Here is a 17670-nt window from a genome sequence, read left to right as displayed (position 1 = left end):
ATTACACTAGGTTGTACCTTCAGCTGATGTAATTGTATCTCTTTGGTTGCCTGGTTAGACTGCCGTCCAGTCCTGAGAATCACTTTCTCCTCCAGTGCTTTTAGCCACTCGTCTACTTGCTGAAACTTTTGTTCCATCAGCCTCAATTTGTTGACTACGTTATTGACCTGAGTTCGGGTCTCAGACAGTCTCTGCTGGTAAGCCTGCCAGTCCTGCCGAAGAGACTCTAAAGCCCGATCCTCCGTCTGAGGGATGCCTGATGGGATCACTTCCTCTCTGGTGTGCAGCACTGAATTCAGCAGTGCCTGCCCCTCTGCACAGTGCACTTGGAGCTCCTGCAGGGGAAAGGTAGGGCGGTCACATCTCACTAGTATTTTATACCTGCACAGGTTATCTCGTCTCACCTAAGCCAACAGTGCCTACTTAAACTTCACATTAGAAAAGAATGATTTTATTCTGTCTTATACAAAAATTGTGTACCTAACACTGAATGTTGTTTCTTAAGGCAGGAGAAATATTTGGAAATATTTCTAGTAAAAGAATCAAAATGCACACAAACACACACATGCCAATATTTGTCTCAATCATCTTACTAACAGTTTCTGAAATTTGACTTTTCAGCTTACAGGCAAAAACACTTGTGGTTAAAGTTTTCTTTTCTTTCTTAATATTTAAAAGAATAACATGGGCTTTTTGTGGCTCATAATCTGCTCAAAGAGTCTAATCTTCTTGCTTTGACATTGGATAGTATACTGCACCTGTGGTTAAGAAAGGAACAATGGGTCCCCTTTTGCTATGGAGGGATTCTTTGCCAAAGCTGCTCTAGAGGATGTGATGGCCAAGAAAAACTGGCCTTAACTTTTGGAGGGCACAGGGCATATAAACCTGGGAGGCTGAATCATCACACCTGCTCACTAGGTGCTCTCAGGTGCAAATACACTTTCCTCCACCAAAGCCCCAAGGATTTACCCTACAATGAGGTATGAATCAAATCTTGAAGAGGATTAACTATTTTTTATTGAAAGAAAAACTCTTATATCCTTTAGGATGTTGGCAGAATAACATTACATCCTTGTATTTCTAATGTTCAAAAAATCCACACTGTTACATGATCTGATAATTTAAAGATGAAAGAAACCAGGTCAAATCTCCCCAAGAAAATTAAAAGTACCAACATACTTAGTCACAGTATTATTTTGAAATGTTTAATATTAGTTCAAACTATTTGGAATTGTTGATGTCTGACCATTTTTATCTACAAAGATAGCAATCTCATATGGTTCAAACAAGTGGATACATTTTTCCTCAGTTCTGATGCCACTCCGAGAGTATTGTAACATGAATGTTTTGCATGGAAAAGAACAATATATATAGTAAAATAATAAAAATGGCTACACACAGAACTTTTATTTCAAATTCTTAACTTTTTTAAATGTTAATTTTGTACATGTTTTTCCTAATTCAGGCTTGGGAAACATATAATAAAGGACCCAATAATAAATATTTAGACTTTGTGAGTCATACAGTCTCTGCTGCAATCACTTAACTTGGCCCCTGTAGCACTGAAGTACCCACAGGCAATACATAAATGAATGGGTGTGGCTGTGTTCTAAAAAACTTTATTTAAAATACAGGGATTATGGCCATAGGCTGCAGTGTACTGACCCTTGCTCAAATTCATCAATCTTGCCAAAATATCACCCTTTCCATATTTTATAACAGTTTTCTCCGTGATACAAATCATCACTGTGTTAGATAAATTCTTACATAGCCCATATTTCAAGTATTTATTCTGGAGGGGAAAATATGACTCAATATTTTAAAAATCTATATATTCTATGACCCAGATTGGGCCCTCAGTTTATACAAAATAATTTGTGAGCATGGTCCACATGACTGGCTGATCCCCACACCACGGTGAGCTGTACAGGGCATCAGGACACTGAAGATGTCTGCTGTGCGGTTGGAACACACCAATTCTCCACTACCTGTTTTGCTACTAGCATCCCACTTCCTTTTTAACACTTGTGGTGACTCAAAATAAGACCATGCAAGAATTGATGCGTAGCAAAACGAAAGGTTTGAGCTTGAGCCACACTACCAGGGGCTGAAGTGACACATGTTCTTTTGACCAAAACAAGAGAAACATCTGCTGGTGACATGTAACTTATTGGTCCAGTTCCCATTCAGAAGCCTGGAGAGCTTGGCATTTGCTTGCCAAGCATGTCTGGAGTGACATGCTAAAGAGGGGTTATTTAGCAAAAACAAAGGCAACTCTACAAAAATAAATTACAACGGCTACACACAGCAGATCAGAGAACCCTACTATTTTAAAACAGAATGGTTGAGATTTTTAAACAAACTAATGAAATTAGGACCCTTCTAACTTCTACTCAACATTTATTTCATGAATGGACCATTATTTAAATGAGATTCCCTCCCACCAACCCTTCCCCATGATAACTCTGTGAGAAAACTGAGTGAGAGAGGTTCTCTCTTGCCTAAACTCACTCAGTGTCAGGTTCCTCTAAGTGTCGGAGTCCAAATTTCTGAATCCCAACTTTGCCATTATACAACACTTCCGAGGACTTAACTCAATAGCCAAAAAAATATATATTTTTTTAATTTGTGCAAGCTGTAGGTACCTTCTGCCTGATCCTGAACCAACTCTAAGCAGAGCTGAAAGCATGTGAGTAAATTCTAACACACAGCTGGTGGGACACGGGGTTGTTGTCCGGTTGGCCTTTCCCCTCTCTACAATGTGTACCTGCTGGCCCCTTGTGGTGTTTGCCCTTGACCCCTACCTACTTCTCTAGACAAGATTCAGGAGCTCTCTTTAATGCTCTCCTAAGATCTCCTGCAGTAGTCTATCGTTGTTCTTATTTTATTATTTCTAATGACCTATGTATGGGTCTGCATTTCTCACTAAACTGGAAGTTCCTTGAAGTCAGGAACAGTATTTTAATCATCTTTACCTAAAGGAGCTCACCAAGTGTCTGCACAGCATTAGGTAGTCAGTAAATGATGTATGAGTAAATAAGTAAATGGGTTAAGACCCCTTTCCCCCCTAGGTCTGCTGTCTTGCCCTGCAGCACTCCTCTCATTCCTTCTTCTGGTCTCCACCCCTGATCTGTGTCCTCAGCAATGGAGAAGGTTTTGGCTGCAGCTGGATGGCCCAAGATGGTGCCACCAGTTTGATTTTGAGGGATGTGCCACTCTACGGACTCCTGCTGCTAGGTCCTACCTCTAACTCGATCCTGTAGGGAGCAATAGGCAAAGGAACCAGTCGACAGACCTCTAACCACTCCTGTCCAAGGCCCCTTTAGTAGCTGAACAAATTCCCCAGGTCCCAGACCTGCTCAGTCTAAATCACTTAAAATGCTCAATCTCAAATACCATCTTCTACTGAGGCCCCGGAATGCTCGAGATCAGACCTTACTAGGGTTTTGCTTAATAGGTTAGGACCACTTTGTGGGACTCAATGTCATACCATTGCTTAAAATAGTAAAGTAATTCTATATTCAGCAGGAAAATTCCTTTGTTTTAAGATGAAATAGACTTTACCTGAAGGTTCCGTAATGTTGTCTCATGAGTATGGGCATCACCTTCAAGAACTGAGTATCGGTCAAGTTTTTCTTCTTCTTGCTGCAGCCAAACTTCAAATGCTTTTAGGTCTCTCTGATACTCTTGGTGCAGGCGGACTAGTTTTTCAGACTTGGTTACTGCTTCCTATTGTTAACATGTAAGATGATTCAGACAGGAATACATTACTATGTGCAGTGTCAATGTGCTGTAAGAAATCATTTTTGGAATTTCACAGAAGCATAGTTATTAAATCACTGGATTCTGAGTAATCTCTTAGAAGAATGAAGCTTTAATATTTATGTAAAAAATATAAAAACATAGTATCAGGATTAAAAGGGGTCTTAAATATTATTTTGTTGACTTAACCTGATTTCTGAATTCTTTGTGAAATGTAACATGACATGCCAAAAAAACCCAAAAACGAATTAACTTGACTTGTCATAAAAATATACTTTTGCTAATGAAGAAAACTTAAATTCTTATATTGTGCCTTAACTAAGGATTGGAAATCCCTGTGGATTTAATTTTCCATGTACTTTGTCTAATAAAGTAAGATGTGCTTGAAAAGCTATTTTTATTTTCTTTATGAGGCCTTCATGAAGAATAATAAATATTATGGGCATTTCCTGCTTTAAAAAACTCTCATCACCAGATATGTTCAGGCACTTATGAATCTTGTTTATGAACCTGTCCAAAATTTTTCTTTAATTGGTAAATTTCTAAAAATTTTTAGTTGAGAATCATTTTCCTTCTGTAACTTTCATGTACTAACAATTTGTATTTGAAGGTTTTTGTTTGGTTTTGCTGGTGGTATGTTTTGAAATTCATTTTGCCTCTTTTGTTCTGCTTTCACAAGTTTATCATTCCTAGAAATAAATGAATCTTCAAATTGCGTAGCTCCAAAATACTCCTATTTTGGTGAGTGTGCGTGGAACACAGCCATACCTTGGTCCTCTCTTTGATTGCTCTGTATCGCTCCCGTAAATGCTGGAATTCCAACTGGGTGACATAGTGCTCTGTCATGCCAGACCCCTTGACTTCAATGGTCTCCAGCAAGCTGCTGTGACTCAGCACTTCTTCAGTTAACAACTAGGGAACATTTAAAATAAAATAAAATAAAGGAGTTACCAAGTAGACCATCATATAATGATACTGCTGAAATTAAGATATTTTAACTATAGTTGACAAGTGACTTAGGTTACCTATTTGATAGACGCGCGCGTGCGTGCACGGTATCTGGCCCAGAACTTTCTTGGAAATACTGATTTCAATTGACTTGGGCATCTCAAACTTAATTTGTCCTGATTTCCCCTCTATTACTGTTCTTCCCAGCTCCCACCAAGTCTTCTCTTTCAGTCTCTTTCCAAACAACAAACTTCACTACTTTCCACACAGATGGTCAATTCAGAACACTGAGTCCCCCTTTCTCCCTACTCTCCATCGCCCCATCCATGAGGAAATCTTGTTAGCTCTGCCCGCTCATTATGTCCCATTTATCTGCATATCTCTTGCAAACTCTCAAGCCCAGGCCGCTATCATCTTTTGCTTGGACTTTTGCAATAGGCAGACTTCCTTGTCCTTTTCCATACTCCACACAGCAGCCTGAGTGATAAAAGGTGTTAAGATTGTTATCATGTCATCTTGAGCTTCCTGCGTTGATTATCTTCCCAGTGCCATCAGGATCAAGTGGAGAATCCTCAGGCGAGATGACACACAGCGCATGATCGGGTTCCTGCCACCTTTGCCAGCTCACCTTGCAACGCTCATCCTGTTTATTGTTTGCTCTAGCGATACATGGCCTTTCTGTTAGTTCCCTTATCCAGTCAAGTTCTCTCCATCCTCAGGGCCTGCAGACATCCTCATTATTCCCCATGGGATGTTCTTTGCTCACCTCCCCCCCAGGACTAATTTCTCTGAACTACATTCCTTAGGGCACAGTCCACATCTCTGCTGTCTCAGAGAAGCCTTTCCTGTTCCTCCTTCGGACTCCCAGAAATCTATTATTAGCCCTGTCTAAATTACTCACAGTATGCCATTTTTTTCTTCATAGAACTTATCACCAGTTATAATTATTTATTTATTGATGCATTCACTGATGAATATAGTGTCTCCATCAGAATACAACCCTTGTCTGTTTAATTTACCTAAAATCTGGCACAAAGCCTGCATGTCTGCATATAGTGAGTTCTCAATAAATATTGACTAGACAAATAACTTAATTAATTAGGTAGTACATCATTATAACAATACTGTGAGGTAGATAATTATGATTATATTAATTTTCAGATGCATAAGTGAGACCCAGAAATGTTATTAAGTGTCTTGATATAGGTTCACGAAAAGCCAGTTAGTCATTCAAGTAACTTCTACTATGCATTTGCCCTGTGTCAGCTAGCCAGCCAAATGCATATAATATAAAGAAAATTAAGCATCTTTATCTACTGAAGGAGAGAGATTTGTTAGCATATATTCTATAAAATTGATAAAGAGATATGAACAACACAGAACAGAAGAATACTTAGGCCTAGGGTGGTGGTTCTATCATGGTAAAAATGACTTCTGACCAATTCAGAAAGGTGAGGAGGAGGTTGCCGGAGGGCCAGGCAGAGCCAGGACAGGCCATGGAAAGGGGAAAGGTCCTGCAAAGGCATGGAATCTTTTGATTGCATTTAATGAGGCACATTCAGGAAATATAAATACAGTAAGGCTGACGCATGGGTGGAAGGAAGGTGAGAAAATGAAGGAAATGATGATGGCAAAGAGATTATTAAAAGTCTTACAAACAAGGTGGGGATGATTGGTATGATACTGCGGACAATGGAAGCCCACGGGGCTCATGCACCTTCACATGGAGATCACAGTAGGTGGAGCCAAGCGACAAGTGAGCAGTTAGCAGTCCCCTGCAGCTCAGGAGAAGAAGGATGGATTACAGTCAGGAGATATTCCAGAGGTACAATCAGCAGGCACGAACCCCTAACTCCAAGTGGGGATGTGGAGGAGGGAATTGGGGATACGGAGGCTTCCCATATACGATATTCAGTATCGGGGGGCACCAACGGACTGAGACTGAGAGTATGAGTGTGAAGGATTTGGGGTAGAACAGAGTAAACATGGCTTTGGATAGGATAAGGTTGAGGGGAAACAGTTATCCAGTGAGTGTGCCTTTGGAGTAAGTCTATAATCAGAGGTCTCCAAAATTATATGTTGGAATACTACTGTCAACGAAAAAGAGATTTAAGAACATATCATCAATATTTATTTATTTACTTCCTTAAAACATTTTTACACATAGTACTGTACTAATATACACATTGTGAAAAATGCACTAAAGTAGAAATACAAAAGGATGTGAGGAAAAGAAAGCATTTTTACTTCCTAATGTAGAGCACATCGACGATATTAAAAGACATTATAAGTTGCCAAATTTTAAATGTATTATAAAATGTGGGTCTACAGGGTCTTCCTGGAAGAGAGAATTTTCAGTCACTAATAAAACAGCCACAAACAAAAGTCTGGTTTGAGAGTCATTAGAAATTATAGTTAAAAGCCCAAAATATCATTCACCTACATGGAGAGCCCTAGCATGCAGGTCATCACACTTCTGTATAACCATGGCATTCTGAAAAAGCCTGTTAGAGGCCACGAGGAATCTGAAATCAAGCTCCCACCTTGGCTTTTCCGAGAGCAGCTGTTTTGTCCCGCAGTTCCGCACACTGCCTTTCAGATTCGTTGAGGCTGGCCTCCACGCTGTCCATCCAACTGGAAAACTGTCGAACATCATCCTGGTAACTTGTCCACTTAGAAAGAGCTCCTTCAAGTTGACTGAAAGGCATTGGAAAGGACAAGAATCTATACTGAGAGGCCTGAGAAGTCCAATCTGTCTCATCTCAGTCACTGTGTGCTCTGTCCGCCCCACTGGCAGGAAGCCCCTCGATCGGGACACGGGGACGTGGGCAGGCGTGGGGTGGGCTGAATGGTCAGGGCCTGTCCAAGCCCAGTCTGGGGCCCTAGTAAGCATAACTTCAGGAAGCAAGAAGTCCCAGCCAACAGGCAGAAAAGTGGGACTGGACACAAAACCTGGAGTCAGTAACCAGTCACGAGACAGTGGGAGAGGCCTACAGGCAAAACAGGGAAACTTCCCGGAGCAAGGCATCTCTGGAGCCGAGACTCAGAAAGAAGAAAATCAATACTTAATACCAACAAGTTGAGAAAGACATCCAGAGAAGACGAAAAAAGAGGAAGGAAGGGAGAAGCAAGACCCAAGAAGCAAGAACGAGCATTGTAACAATCTTGCATGAGATTTAAAATTCACAAAATCACAATGGAAAAATAGGGTAACGTTTCCTGAATTGCTCTGATTATTGAAACCTGATTATTTCTCTTACAGATAAATTAAGCACTTCCTTCTCTCAGTATGGGATTTTTTAAAACCCCATTAATCATTTGTGCCTAATTTTACTACCATGCTTTCCGTCCTTTAGTAGCAGACACCCCACCCATAAATACCCTCAGACCAGACCAACTGCCAGCTCAATGGCCTCCTGGTCTGAGTGCATTCTCTGGTCCCTGGTGCCCTCTCAGCTAGAGGGCAATGTCTTCTAGAAGTGCCAGGCATGTTGCCCACTAGGGGGTAGCCCTCAGTTGCCGTCTTGACTCATGGGAGTCTGTTTACAAATAGTCCAGCTCCCCTGCCCTACCTGTTAGATAACTCAGGCACGTGCTCCCACTGGCTCCCAGTGGGCCAGGTTGAGTCTCCACTGTGAGAGCCTGTCTGATAACATGCCCTTTATTGCCTACCCTCCTTCCTCATTGCTCTTTCACACCCCCTACTGGTATTTCCTGGCATTACCTCCCACGTCAGTGACTGGTCTGAACTATTTATCTTTCCACAATGAAACATTTATCTTTTGACTTTTTAAGCGGTGAACGACAATAAAAAGAAAGAGGTAGTTACATTAAAACATAGGCATAGTATTGCTGGCCAACCTAAATGCAAGGTGCTATTTGCTAGGTTCTTTCGTTCCAATAAGAAGAGAAAAGGAAGGAAGGAGGGAGGGAGGGACAGAAGGACAAGAAAGAAAGAGACTTCCAGGAACAGCGTGCTCCTGAGCGGCTACACTGATCCCTCAGTATGGCTTCGCAGTAGTTTGTTGTTTCATTTACCTTTTACAACGAATGCCTGCAGACAAAAGGGAAGCCCACAGGTCCTTCACACTCTGCAGCTGCTGCTGAACGGCAGGAATGCCTTCCGGGGAGGTGTTCTGAAGGACAGACTCCCCTCTGGTCACTATCATTTTCATCTGGATCTCTTTTTCCTGTTTTACTGATAACAGAGCCTATAAAAGCAAACAGAGAAGTCCCTTGTCATTTGCATGTTTTATATTTCTGGCTTTAAATACTTCAGAGGTCCTGAGGATCATGATAGGCAGCTGGGTGGAGCCCTGGATCTCAGGCTGATTGGGCAGGGTGGGAGAGTCACTTGCGGGTGAGTGCCAGCAACCAGCCACCAGGACTCACATGCGGGGCTCCAAGTGGCCTCAGCTTTTCAGGTCTTGATTCTTTGAATAATTCCTTTTTCCCCCTGAAGTTTTATTTTTTAATACGAGAAAAGTTTGATTAAGAGACAAATAGACTACAACAGAATGCACGAATTCTCGAAGGTTCCAGGATGAAGAGCTTTATACATGATAAAGTCTCTAGCATAACAAACCCAAGGAAATGGATTAATTCCTACGGTATATTATTTATAAATTTCAAGTTCTTCACAAGCACTGGTTTTCTATATAAAAGAAAGTTCGAAGTCAAAGTTACAAAACTGGTGTTATCATCCCCTAAAAGGCAAAGCTTCATCTCTCTCCCTAGTCTGGACCTTGCCAACCTGTGAAGGTTCAGCTTCAGCCCCTTTGCCATCAGTTTCTGCTGTAGCAAGAAGGAGCTGCTGGCAATTTCTCACACACCAGCCTATTTGTTTTCTTTGTCTTTTGCTCATGCTGGTACCATTTTCAAATCTCAGTTCGGGTATCAGGCTTTCTGAGAAATCTGCTCTGACCATGCAATCCCTCCTGCACGGTTCCACTCCTCTGGGCACAACCCTGTCTGTTACTATTGCTTTCTGTGTTTCAGCCTCCAGCCTCAGACAATGATGTCACTGAGGACAAAAACCATATTTCATTCATTTTTGAGTCCTTGGTCTCAAGATGGAATGCCAGTCTCCTAGAAGACACCCTGAATATGAATGAGAGGTGAGTGATGTGGAGTAATTATTTTATCATAAACGCAAAATAGAACTAACATCTTGGGATGGGAGAATTTACTAAATGATACAGGCAGGTAAGTGAGTTGAACAAGATGGGAAATGGTTGACCCTATAAAATGTTTCATTGAAGTATTTTCTCACAATGAATGTGTCTGTGATGTAATTGGAAGCTAGCCTCTTAGCTGGCTATATCAACCAAGTAACCACATTTGGGCTGCTTTTCTATTTTTATTTTTTGTGAACTATCTGTGGATGAGCATGTCCGGGGTCAAATGATTCAGGAATGTTTAGACAAGGCCGCCTGATGCAAACAGGGTCACACCTACAGAGTAGCTTTGAAGTGTCATAGAGACAGTGTAATGTAATCACACCAGACATGGGAACTTGAGGAATTTTGAGAAAAACAAATTTTGTAAGTTAGAGAGATTTCTCTAGAAATGCCCACCTCCAGCTTGAGCATCCTGCTATCCAGCACACTTTTGTCGGACGTCGGGTGGCAGTAAGAATCCAGCATGTGAACCGCATCCATCATCCAGTCTTGTAGTTCTTTAATGCCAAGGGAGAATTGACTGTGTTCTGCAACCGTTCTATCCAGTCTCGACACTTTCTCCTGGAAATGAGAGAGAATGTTTTCCCCACTGTCCATTCCCTAGAGACCTCACAGCCTAAAGCTACTCACATTGTAAAGCTAACTATTTGTTTCAAATAACTAGAGTTAGCCATAGGTTCTTAAGCTGCACAATACGATGCAAGTCTCTATTACTCTACGAGATGTATGATTACTCTATCTATAAGTAGTAAAAACATGATAATAAATCAGTCAAAAAATAGAAAAATTATAATTCACTGCCCCTCAGTTTAGCCGCTATACTCTGTGACAGTTACAACTTTTTTTTCAGAATTGGTAAAATTTGTTCCTAATGCCTTGTCTGGGAGATGAATCGAAGCAGTTTCTAGCTTTCACATACCACATTTGACTCAGCTGATAACACATACCACATGACCTACATTGCAGCCAGTTCTAAAAAGCAATTATCTGAGATTTTATAATATCCCTAAATTTTTTTAAAAGTTAGGACTATAAATGTGATTTTATTTATTAACTAAAGGTTATGTCCAACACAACGAAGATTTTATGAATATAGTTTATAGCTCTTAAAGCATTAAAATATTTACTGATTTTTGGTACCTAAATAAATACAAAGGAATAGAAGGATTCCTTAATTCATTCTAATTTTAGATCTGTGACAAATTTCCTAAAGACAGAAAAATAACTTATTCAGAGAAAAAACGTGGATGTGCACATCAACTATTTACTCCAAGACTGTGACTAGGGTAACTATCTCCATGATGTTTCATTCAGGACCCAAACTGGCAGACCAAAAGTAAGTTCACACTTAACTAGATGGCACCTAGTTTCAGTGATTGCTTACATTCTTAGATCTGAAATGCAAAAGAAAAATATAGGGAACAAATGTTACAGGCCACATAAAGCTCAAGGCAGACCTGCCTCACAAAGGTCAAGACAGGTCTGCATTAACTACCGGCTGAATGTTCTGAATGAGGTCACAGAGGGATCTCATTTCCTTTTTATTCTAAGCTGTTGGAAGATCTAATCAGTTGTATGAACCATTGCCAATTCTGAGCTCTGCTCTAGAATCTGAACTGAAACTCTTAGTCAACACATCCTTGACTCCTGTGTGATGAATACAAAGAATGTAGACAATTTACAAAAAATATCCTAAACTCGTTATATTTAGTGCACTAAAACGTAAGCTGCTTTGATTCATGTTGTCCTGTAGGAATTTAATATGAGATTCTTTAGACCACAAACTCTGAATTTTGCCTTACATGTATGCTTTGAATCTTCAAAATAAAAGCTCTGGGGAACATACCACTTCAGTATTAAATTGTGCAATGATAGAGATTGGAAGTGTTTAGTCTTTGCAACCCTCCTTTGCTGTTTTCAGACAGCCAAAGCCTCAGCACACATGTGGGACTTGGACTGCAAGGCTGGGAAGAGCACAAGCCTGGGAACACGCCTTATTCTTGGCTTGGGCCTGTCAGGCTGGATCCCCTGCAGCACCTTCCTGAGCCTCCAGACTGGTGACGTCGGTACCACACTCACACACAGCACCCGGCAGGCAGGCGTTACCTTTGTTAAATTGCTTAGAGCTAGATACTGAGAAGACAGCTGCGACACTCTGTGCATAAAGCTCTTGCTGGCAGCTTGTCCTTCCCACAGCTGCTGAGCTTTCTCTTTCAGCCTGTGGAGCTGAGGCTCGTAGCAGTTTATTTCCTCAAGGACAGACTGAAACGCACAAGCAAGTTTCTAGTAAGAGGCTGGGGAAAAGCACATCGCGGACGAAGCTTTGGCCCAAAGAATGTGGAAATAAATCAACACTGGCAAGCAATAGGGGTGCCCACAGGCTTTAGGACTGCCAGGCTACATATAGGATAGACTACAGGACAGAAACAAGAGCACGCCTCAACGGAAAGCCAGAAAACATGAAATTCGTCAGAAATAGGGCAAGGGTACACTTCATCTCAAGACAGCATAATCTAACTGCAGCGAGCTGGGCATGCAGCTGAATGTGTGGGTGCACAGAGGGTGGGGATGCAGACGTGGCCAGATGGCTGCGGGTCTCATCACCTGGAGCTTTTGCTGTTCTCTCCTCTTTGCTGGCAGATCGTACAGCCGGTTGCTGCTCTCAAGCACCAGCTTCTCGGTGTTGCTCAGCCAGGCCTGTACAGGCTCAGCACTTACTTCAAAGTCCTTCATTTGGATCTTTAGATTCTGTGAGGTTTGATGTAGTATTAGGGACAAAACAACTTCAACAGCAAGTCCAAAGTCCTTCACATGGCACTCAAAGTCCACCCCGATCTGGGCCCCTTGCCTTACACAACCTTTCCTTCTTTCCCTGTTCCCAATGTCTGGAACATTCTATCCTTTGCCTTGTGCACACCTCTATATTTTTGAATATCCAGTGAGAGTTTTTTAGGCTACTTTTTTAAAATTGAATTTTTCCCTCATTATCTCCGAGTTCATACCGCTTCTCAACTTCCATCACATGTACTGTTTGTACTAGTCACCAAATACTTTATCAAAGGCTAGGCTGGACGTTGAGCTCCTCCGCATGCAGGCCTGCCTCCCTCATCTCCACAGCTAGACTACAAGCTCCAGGAGAGGAAGGCCTATGCCTCACACTTCCTGGGTCACACTGCGTGGTACCGAACAGCAATATAAATAAATACTAACAAACATTTAGTAGACTTTGATTAATGATGAGACTAGAAATATTATGGTTTACATGCTTACTATGTTTTTAATAAATAATTTGTTCACTCTGATTTATGAAGACATAAGAAATACCAAGTAGCGTTCTGTGCTATCCTATAAGAATGGTGTGACTACTTTCATAGATAATTTGTAGGTATTAATGGCTATAAAACGTGCTTACAAGGTGCCATTTCACTTTAGCAAAGGTGTCTATATCCAATGTCTATTACTTTACCTATAACACTGCTAGGTTGCAGTGAATTTGAAATTTGTGTTACCTTGTGAACCATTAAAGGCTTTTACACATAAATCTAAACTAGAGTTTTAGGTAATATTATTGAAGGGCAAATCCATAAAGATTAGCTGAAAAACCTGAGAGGCGAGGACTGCAGGGGCCTCTCAGAGAATGGCTCAAGGTTCCATCTGTACCCTGGACAGGATGCCTGCAGTGTGGGGACCGTTTGCCTGTCACAGTCTCCTGTTAGGAATATGGGAAGCAATGGGAATGCTTTGAAAAATTAAAAGTGCTTCACAAATGTTAAGATGCCAAGATAACTCCTGGAGCACTCTACTAGAATTGAGCTCCCTGAGGGCAGGGGTTCTATGCTCTTTATTCTCTGCTGTATCCCAAATGGAGGATGCTCAACACATATTTGTTGAATAATTAAATAAATTCATGAATTCCACCTTCCTGCTACTGGAATCTCATAGGGCCACTAAAGGGGAAAGTGGGGAACATGATCAGGAATTTAGTTGTAAAAAGAAATGGGACTGAAGAGCCGAGCTTTTGGGGCTCAGGCAGAGATCTAATGCAAAACAGCTGAGTTCCTCGCCTAAGGGGTGAAGTCATAGTGAGCAAGGGGCCTGGAGACCAGGGATAAAGACGGCTTTCTACTAAGTCAAAACAGCTCTAATGGTGCTCATATACTTCCCATCTACAGGGCTGTGCAGGCCTTCCACCAAATGGTCATCCTCATACTTTTCTAATTACTTCTTCCATGGCTTCAATGACCACCTCAAACTTTTAAAGACCCACATTTATAGACCTGTGCTTACATAAACTTTAAGTCAAAATGCCTGACTTAAGTTTGAGCCTTATCTCGATCATTTACTAGCTGTGAGAATTTGACAGATTACTTTACCACCTTTGGCCTTACTTTCCTCATCCACAAACAATAGTAATAAGAGAGTTCCTACATCAGAGAGCAGTTTATGAAGAATAAATATATGTTATATCTTGACCTGCACATCCAGTTCTGCCCATCTGAAATGTACACGGGCCCTGGCAAATTCAAGGAATGCTTAGCCTTCCAGGTTCAGCTAAAATGTCACCTTTCTGGAAACCTCCCTTGATCCCTCCAAGTGGCATTAATTGCATCCTTCTCTGAGGGACTGCCATGCCCTGAACACACCTATATTACAGTGCGGTCACCTCTTTATACACTGTTTCCCAGTCTAGAAAGTGAATTCCTGGAGGAGAGGGAAAAGACTAACTCTCTGGTTTTCCAAACGTAGTGCCTGGCACATAACAGAAATTTTTACTATATATGTATTCCTAATAGAAATGAAGGAAGGAATGAAAAAAAAAGGAAGAATGGAAGGAGGGAAGGCAGGCAGGCAGGCAGGCAATTCCTGACCTACCCATCTACTCCTGGACATCTCTCCAACTATGTAGTTTTTCAATCAATGTTAGATGTACTTCGCTCAACAACAGACGCCTCAGAGCTCAGGCCACATTATGAAGAGTAAATTTCCCAGCACTACACAGTGTTTATCAAACTCTATTAAATGGAGGATGCTATGAAAGAATAGCCACCATTACAGGGAGAGCTACAGTGATCCTGGGTTAGGGAAGAATTGAGGAAACACATTTTTCTCCTTCCAGATATTAATTCTCTGTTATTATTTTTTCCACTCTTCAATAATTAGGGTCATAATCAAATTAAGGGTCTATTCTGCCAGGAAGTGTGGTTTTAAAGGTAAAATATTCTCCATGCCGCTACATTTTCCTCTAAGGGAAGAAATAGTACACAAAACAGATGATCTCACAAGAAAAAAAATGATTGCATTGTGGCAATAATTATGATAATACATTCAACTTATGCTATCTTGATAAAACAAAATCACATAGCCACCGTCTCTTTGCATACTTAACTTCTAAATACTGACTACTTGATATCTGCATTAGCTATAACATACCCTCTCATCCATAGCATTTTGTAGCCTTACATGGATATTTCTGTTCATTCTCCTAGAATAACTTCCAAAATTGAGGGATTTCAAGTAAATGATTGATACTGCTTAGAAATAAAACCAGTTGTCCCTGGTGGAACAGTGCATGGTGGGACAGTGCACAGGTGAGCCTGTGGTAATAGCCCCTACTATGCAAGAAGTGACTAAGAAGTTTCTTAGTGAGACTCAGTCTCCTAACACTGAGCTGTGTCTTACAGTTACCCAGTTATCCAGTAATATGGGATAGATATGAAGGGATATATAAGAGATGACCAAATATATAGGCATATATAAGGGATGACTAAAATCATAGACAAGGGTGTTCAGGTATATTGAAAGTATGATTTAACTTCCAACATAACACAAAACATGCTCACATGGTTAGCTATATTATACCTCGAGGGCAGACTCCTTCTGGAGGAGATTTGAATGGAAATTTTTCCAATCTTCTTTTGCAGTTGTGACTTTGGCTTGGATATCATTGGCTTTCTCCTTGGTCAGCAGAGAACTCAAGAGGTCTCCTTTAGAAAGCACTGTGTTTAACTTGTGCTGCCCATTTTCACTTTCTGACAAAAATTCCTATAAGGAAAAATGTAAGCTTAGGTACAATACATTGCTCTATGCTTTAAAATACATTGATTTTTCTACTTACTTCCCAATAAAATCAAAGAAAAGAAACAGACCATTTTTATTCTTTATATTAAATGGCTAAGAGTCTTTAACCTGTCTGTACACTGGGCATAATTATCTTATGTACCTGATACGGTTATTACAAAACTTAAATGAGAAAGTCTGCTTTGATTGTTCAGGCACAGGCCTATCACCTAGGAAGAGCTTTCAATATTTTCTAGTCCCTATTAATACATAAAAATAGCACGCATTTAGATGAATGGACTAGTTTCACTTCACTGTATACACGATCAACTGTTTCAAGTGGGGGTTTATTTGAAATTCGTGTTTCTTAAGCAAAACTTTAATATGCTTATAAAAGATCTGGCAATACCTTTTTAATCCACTTAAGCACCATTATTAGAATTAATCGATATAACTCTCACCTGTATTTTCTGAAGACTTGCCGCAACTTCATTAATATTTTGAGGCACATCAAAACACTTGGCAGTAGTGATTTTGGCATTAACCAACCATTGCTGGAAATCCTTGAAGGCTCTTTGAAATCTTTGCTGTAAAATCTGTTCTCTGTTCTGACAGCCCTTAGATGCTTGCAAACAAAGACTAAAACCATGATTTGAGGCATTGAATGAGATGGGAAAATGACGAAGTAGATTAAAATAATGCTTGATAGAATCAATAGTTCTTAGAGCACATACTCATGATATTTAGTAATGTATTTAATGATTAATTTATTTATTTATGCTATAATTGAAATAGTACCTTAAAATGAACAAACTGCTGGCTTATTTGTATAAAAATATTTTAAATACCAATGAGGTTCATGCTTACCAATTATATTCTTTAATCAAGCCAGAAACTTTCCCACTGTAGGTGCTCAGGTCTCTAGAAAATCGACAGAGTTCATTCAGCTGCGATTTGAGATCCTCTGTCTTTGGCTCTGCTTTTTGTAGAGCATCTAGTATCTCCTGTTAGAAACAACAAAGGAGAGGAGCAAGCATTGAAATTGAGTAACTTCCACACCCTCATACTCTACATGCACAAATCATATTGTAAATTGTTAGCGGGGGAGGAACCAATATAGTAGGTTCAGTAAAGAAATGAGGCTCCTTTGCAGGATTCCCCATGGCAAGTGATAGCACTTGACTGATTTTTCATTCTTTTCTAGGCACGGATAGGCACTCCAGCATCAAACGTTGCTGAGTCGTTGTCAAATAATTTAAAATGGGACGAGAAAAAGAAAAGAGGAAAAAAAAGAGTCATCAAATATTTGCTGAATGTCTGCTACGTGCCAATTATTTTGCTGAGCTCTGAGATCCCTAAAATGACTACATGATTCTTGTACTTGAAGAGCTCACGATTGAACTGGTGACAAAGACATGTGAATAATTATGGCAGTGTGAATATTTAATCCAAAATAAAGTCTTGGGACTTGACAAGTACACCTCTAAAATCAAGAGCATGGTCCACTGAGTTACACAAGGTGCTTTGAAAGGAGGGCATTCCTCTTGCAGGATTGTCACAAGGAGCAAAAGAGATCTCAAGTGAACACAATTCTCGGCCTATTGATAAGTGCCTCATAGTAAAAGCAGCAGGTAAATGACTGCTAAATACTTAAATGGACTGTGTGGATAATGGTATCACCAAGGTAAAAAAATAATTAAGGAGGAGGCACAAGAAGATGAGT

At 40.5% G+C, this 17670-nt stretch overlaps 1 protein-coding gene across 14 annotated transcripts in view; it reads right to left on the bottom strand.

The window, feature by feature from the left end:
- The window catches only part of SYNE1 (spectrin repeat containing nuclear envelope protein 1), a 419767-nt gene that overhangs the window by 192136 nt on the left and 209961 nt on the right, over positions 1 to 17670 (bottom strand). For all 14 annotated transcript variants that reach the window (XM_057489084.1, XM_057489085.1, XM_057489094.1 and 11 more), the window contains 11 exons: positions 16815 to 16951; positions 16409 to 16586; positions 15750 to 15932; positions 12495 to 12638; positions 11997 to 12152; positions 10287 to 10451; positions 8749 to 8921; positions 7254 to 7407; positions 4531 to 4674; positions 3565 to 3729; positions 18 to 335 (listed from right to left, as the gene is read on the bottom strand). In XM_057489084.1, the coding sequence (XP_057345067.1) occupies positions 18 to 335; positions 3565 to 3729; positions 4531 to 4674; positions 7254 to 7407; positions 8749 to 8921; positions 10287 to 10451; positions 11997 to 12152; positions 12495 to 12638; positions 15750 to 15932; positions 16409 to 16586; positions 16815 to 16951 (1917 nt within the window). The remainder of the gene's footprint in view (positions 1 to 17; positions 336 to 3564; positions 3730 to 4530; positions 4675 to 7253; positions 7408 to 8748; positions 8922 to 10286; positions 10452 to 11996; positions 12153 to 12494; positions 12639 to 15749; positions 15933 to 16408; positions 16587 to 16814; positions 16952 to 17670) is intronic.

This window comes from Manis pentadactyla, chromosome 12, assembly GCF_030020395.1.
Source record: "Manis pentadactyla isolate mManPen7 chromosome 12, mManPen7.hap1, whole genome shotgun sequence".
Lineage (NCBI taxonomy): Eukaryota > Metazoa > Chordata > Mammalia > Pholidota > Manidae > Manis > Manis pentadactyla.
This window is presented reverse-complemented; position numbering and strand designations above follow the sequence as displayed.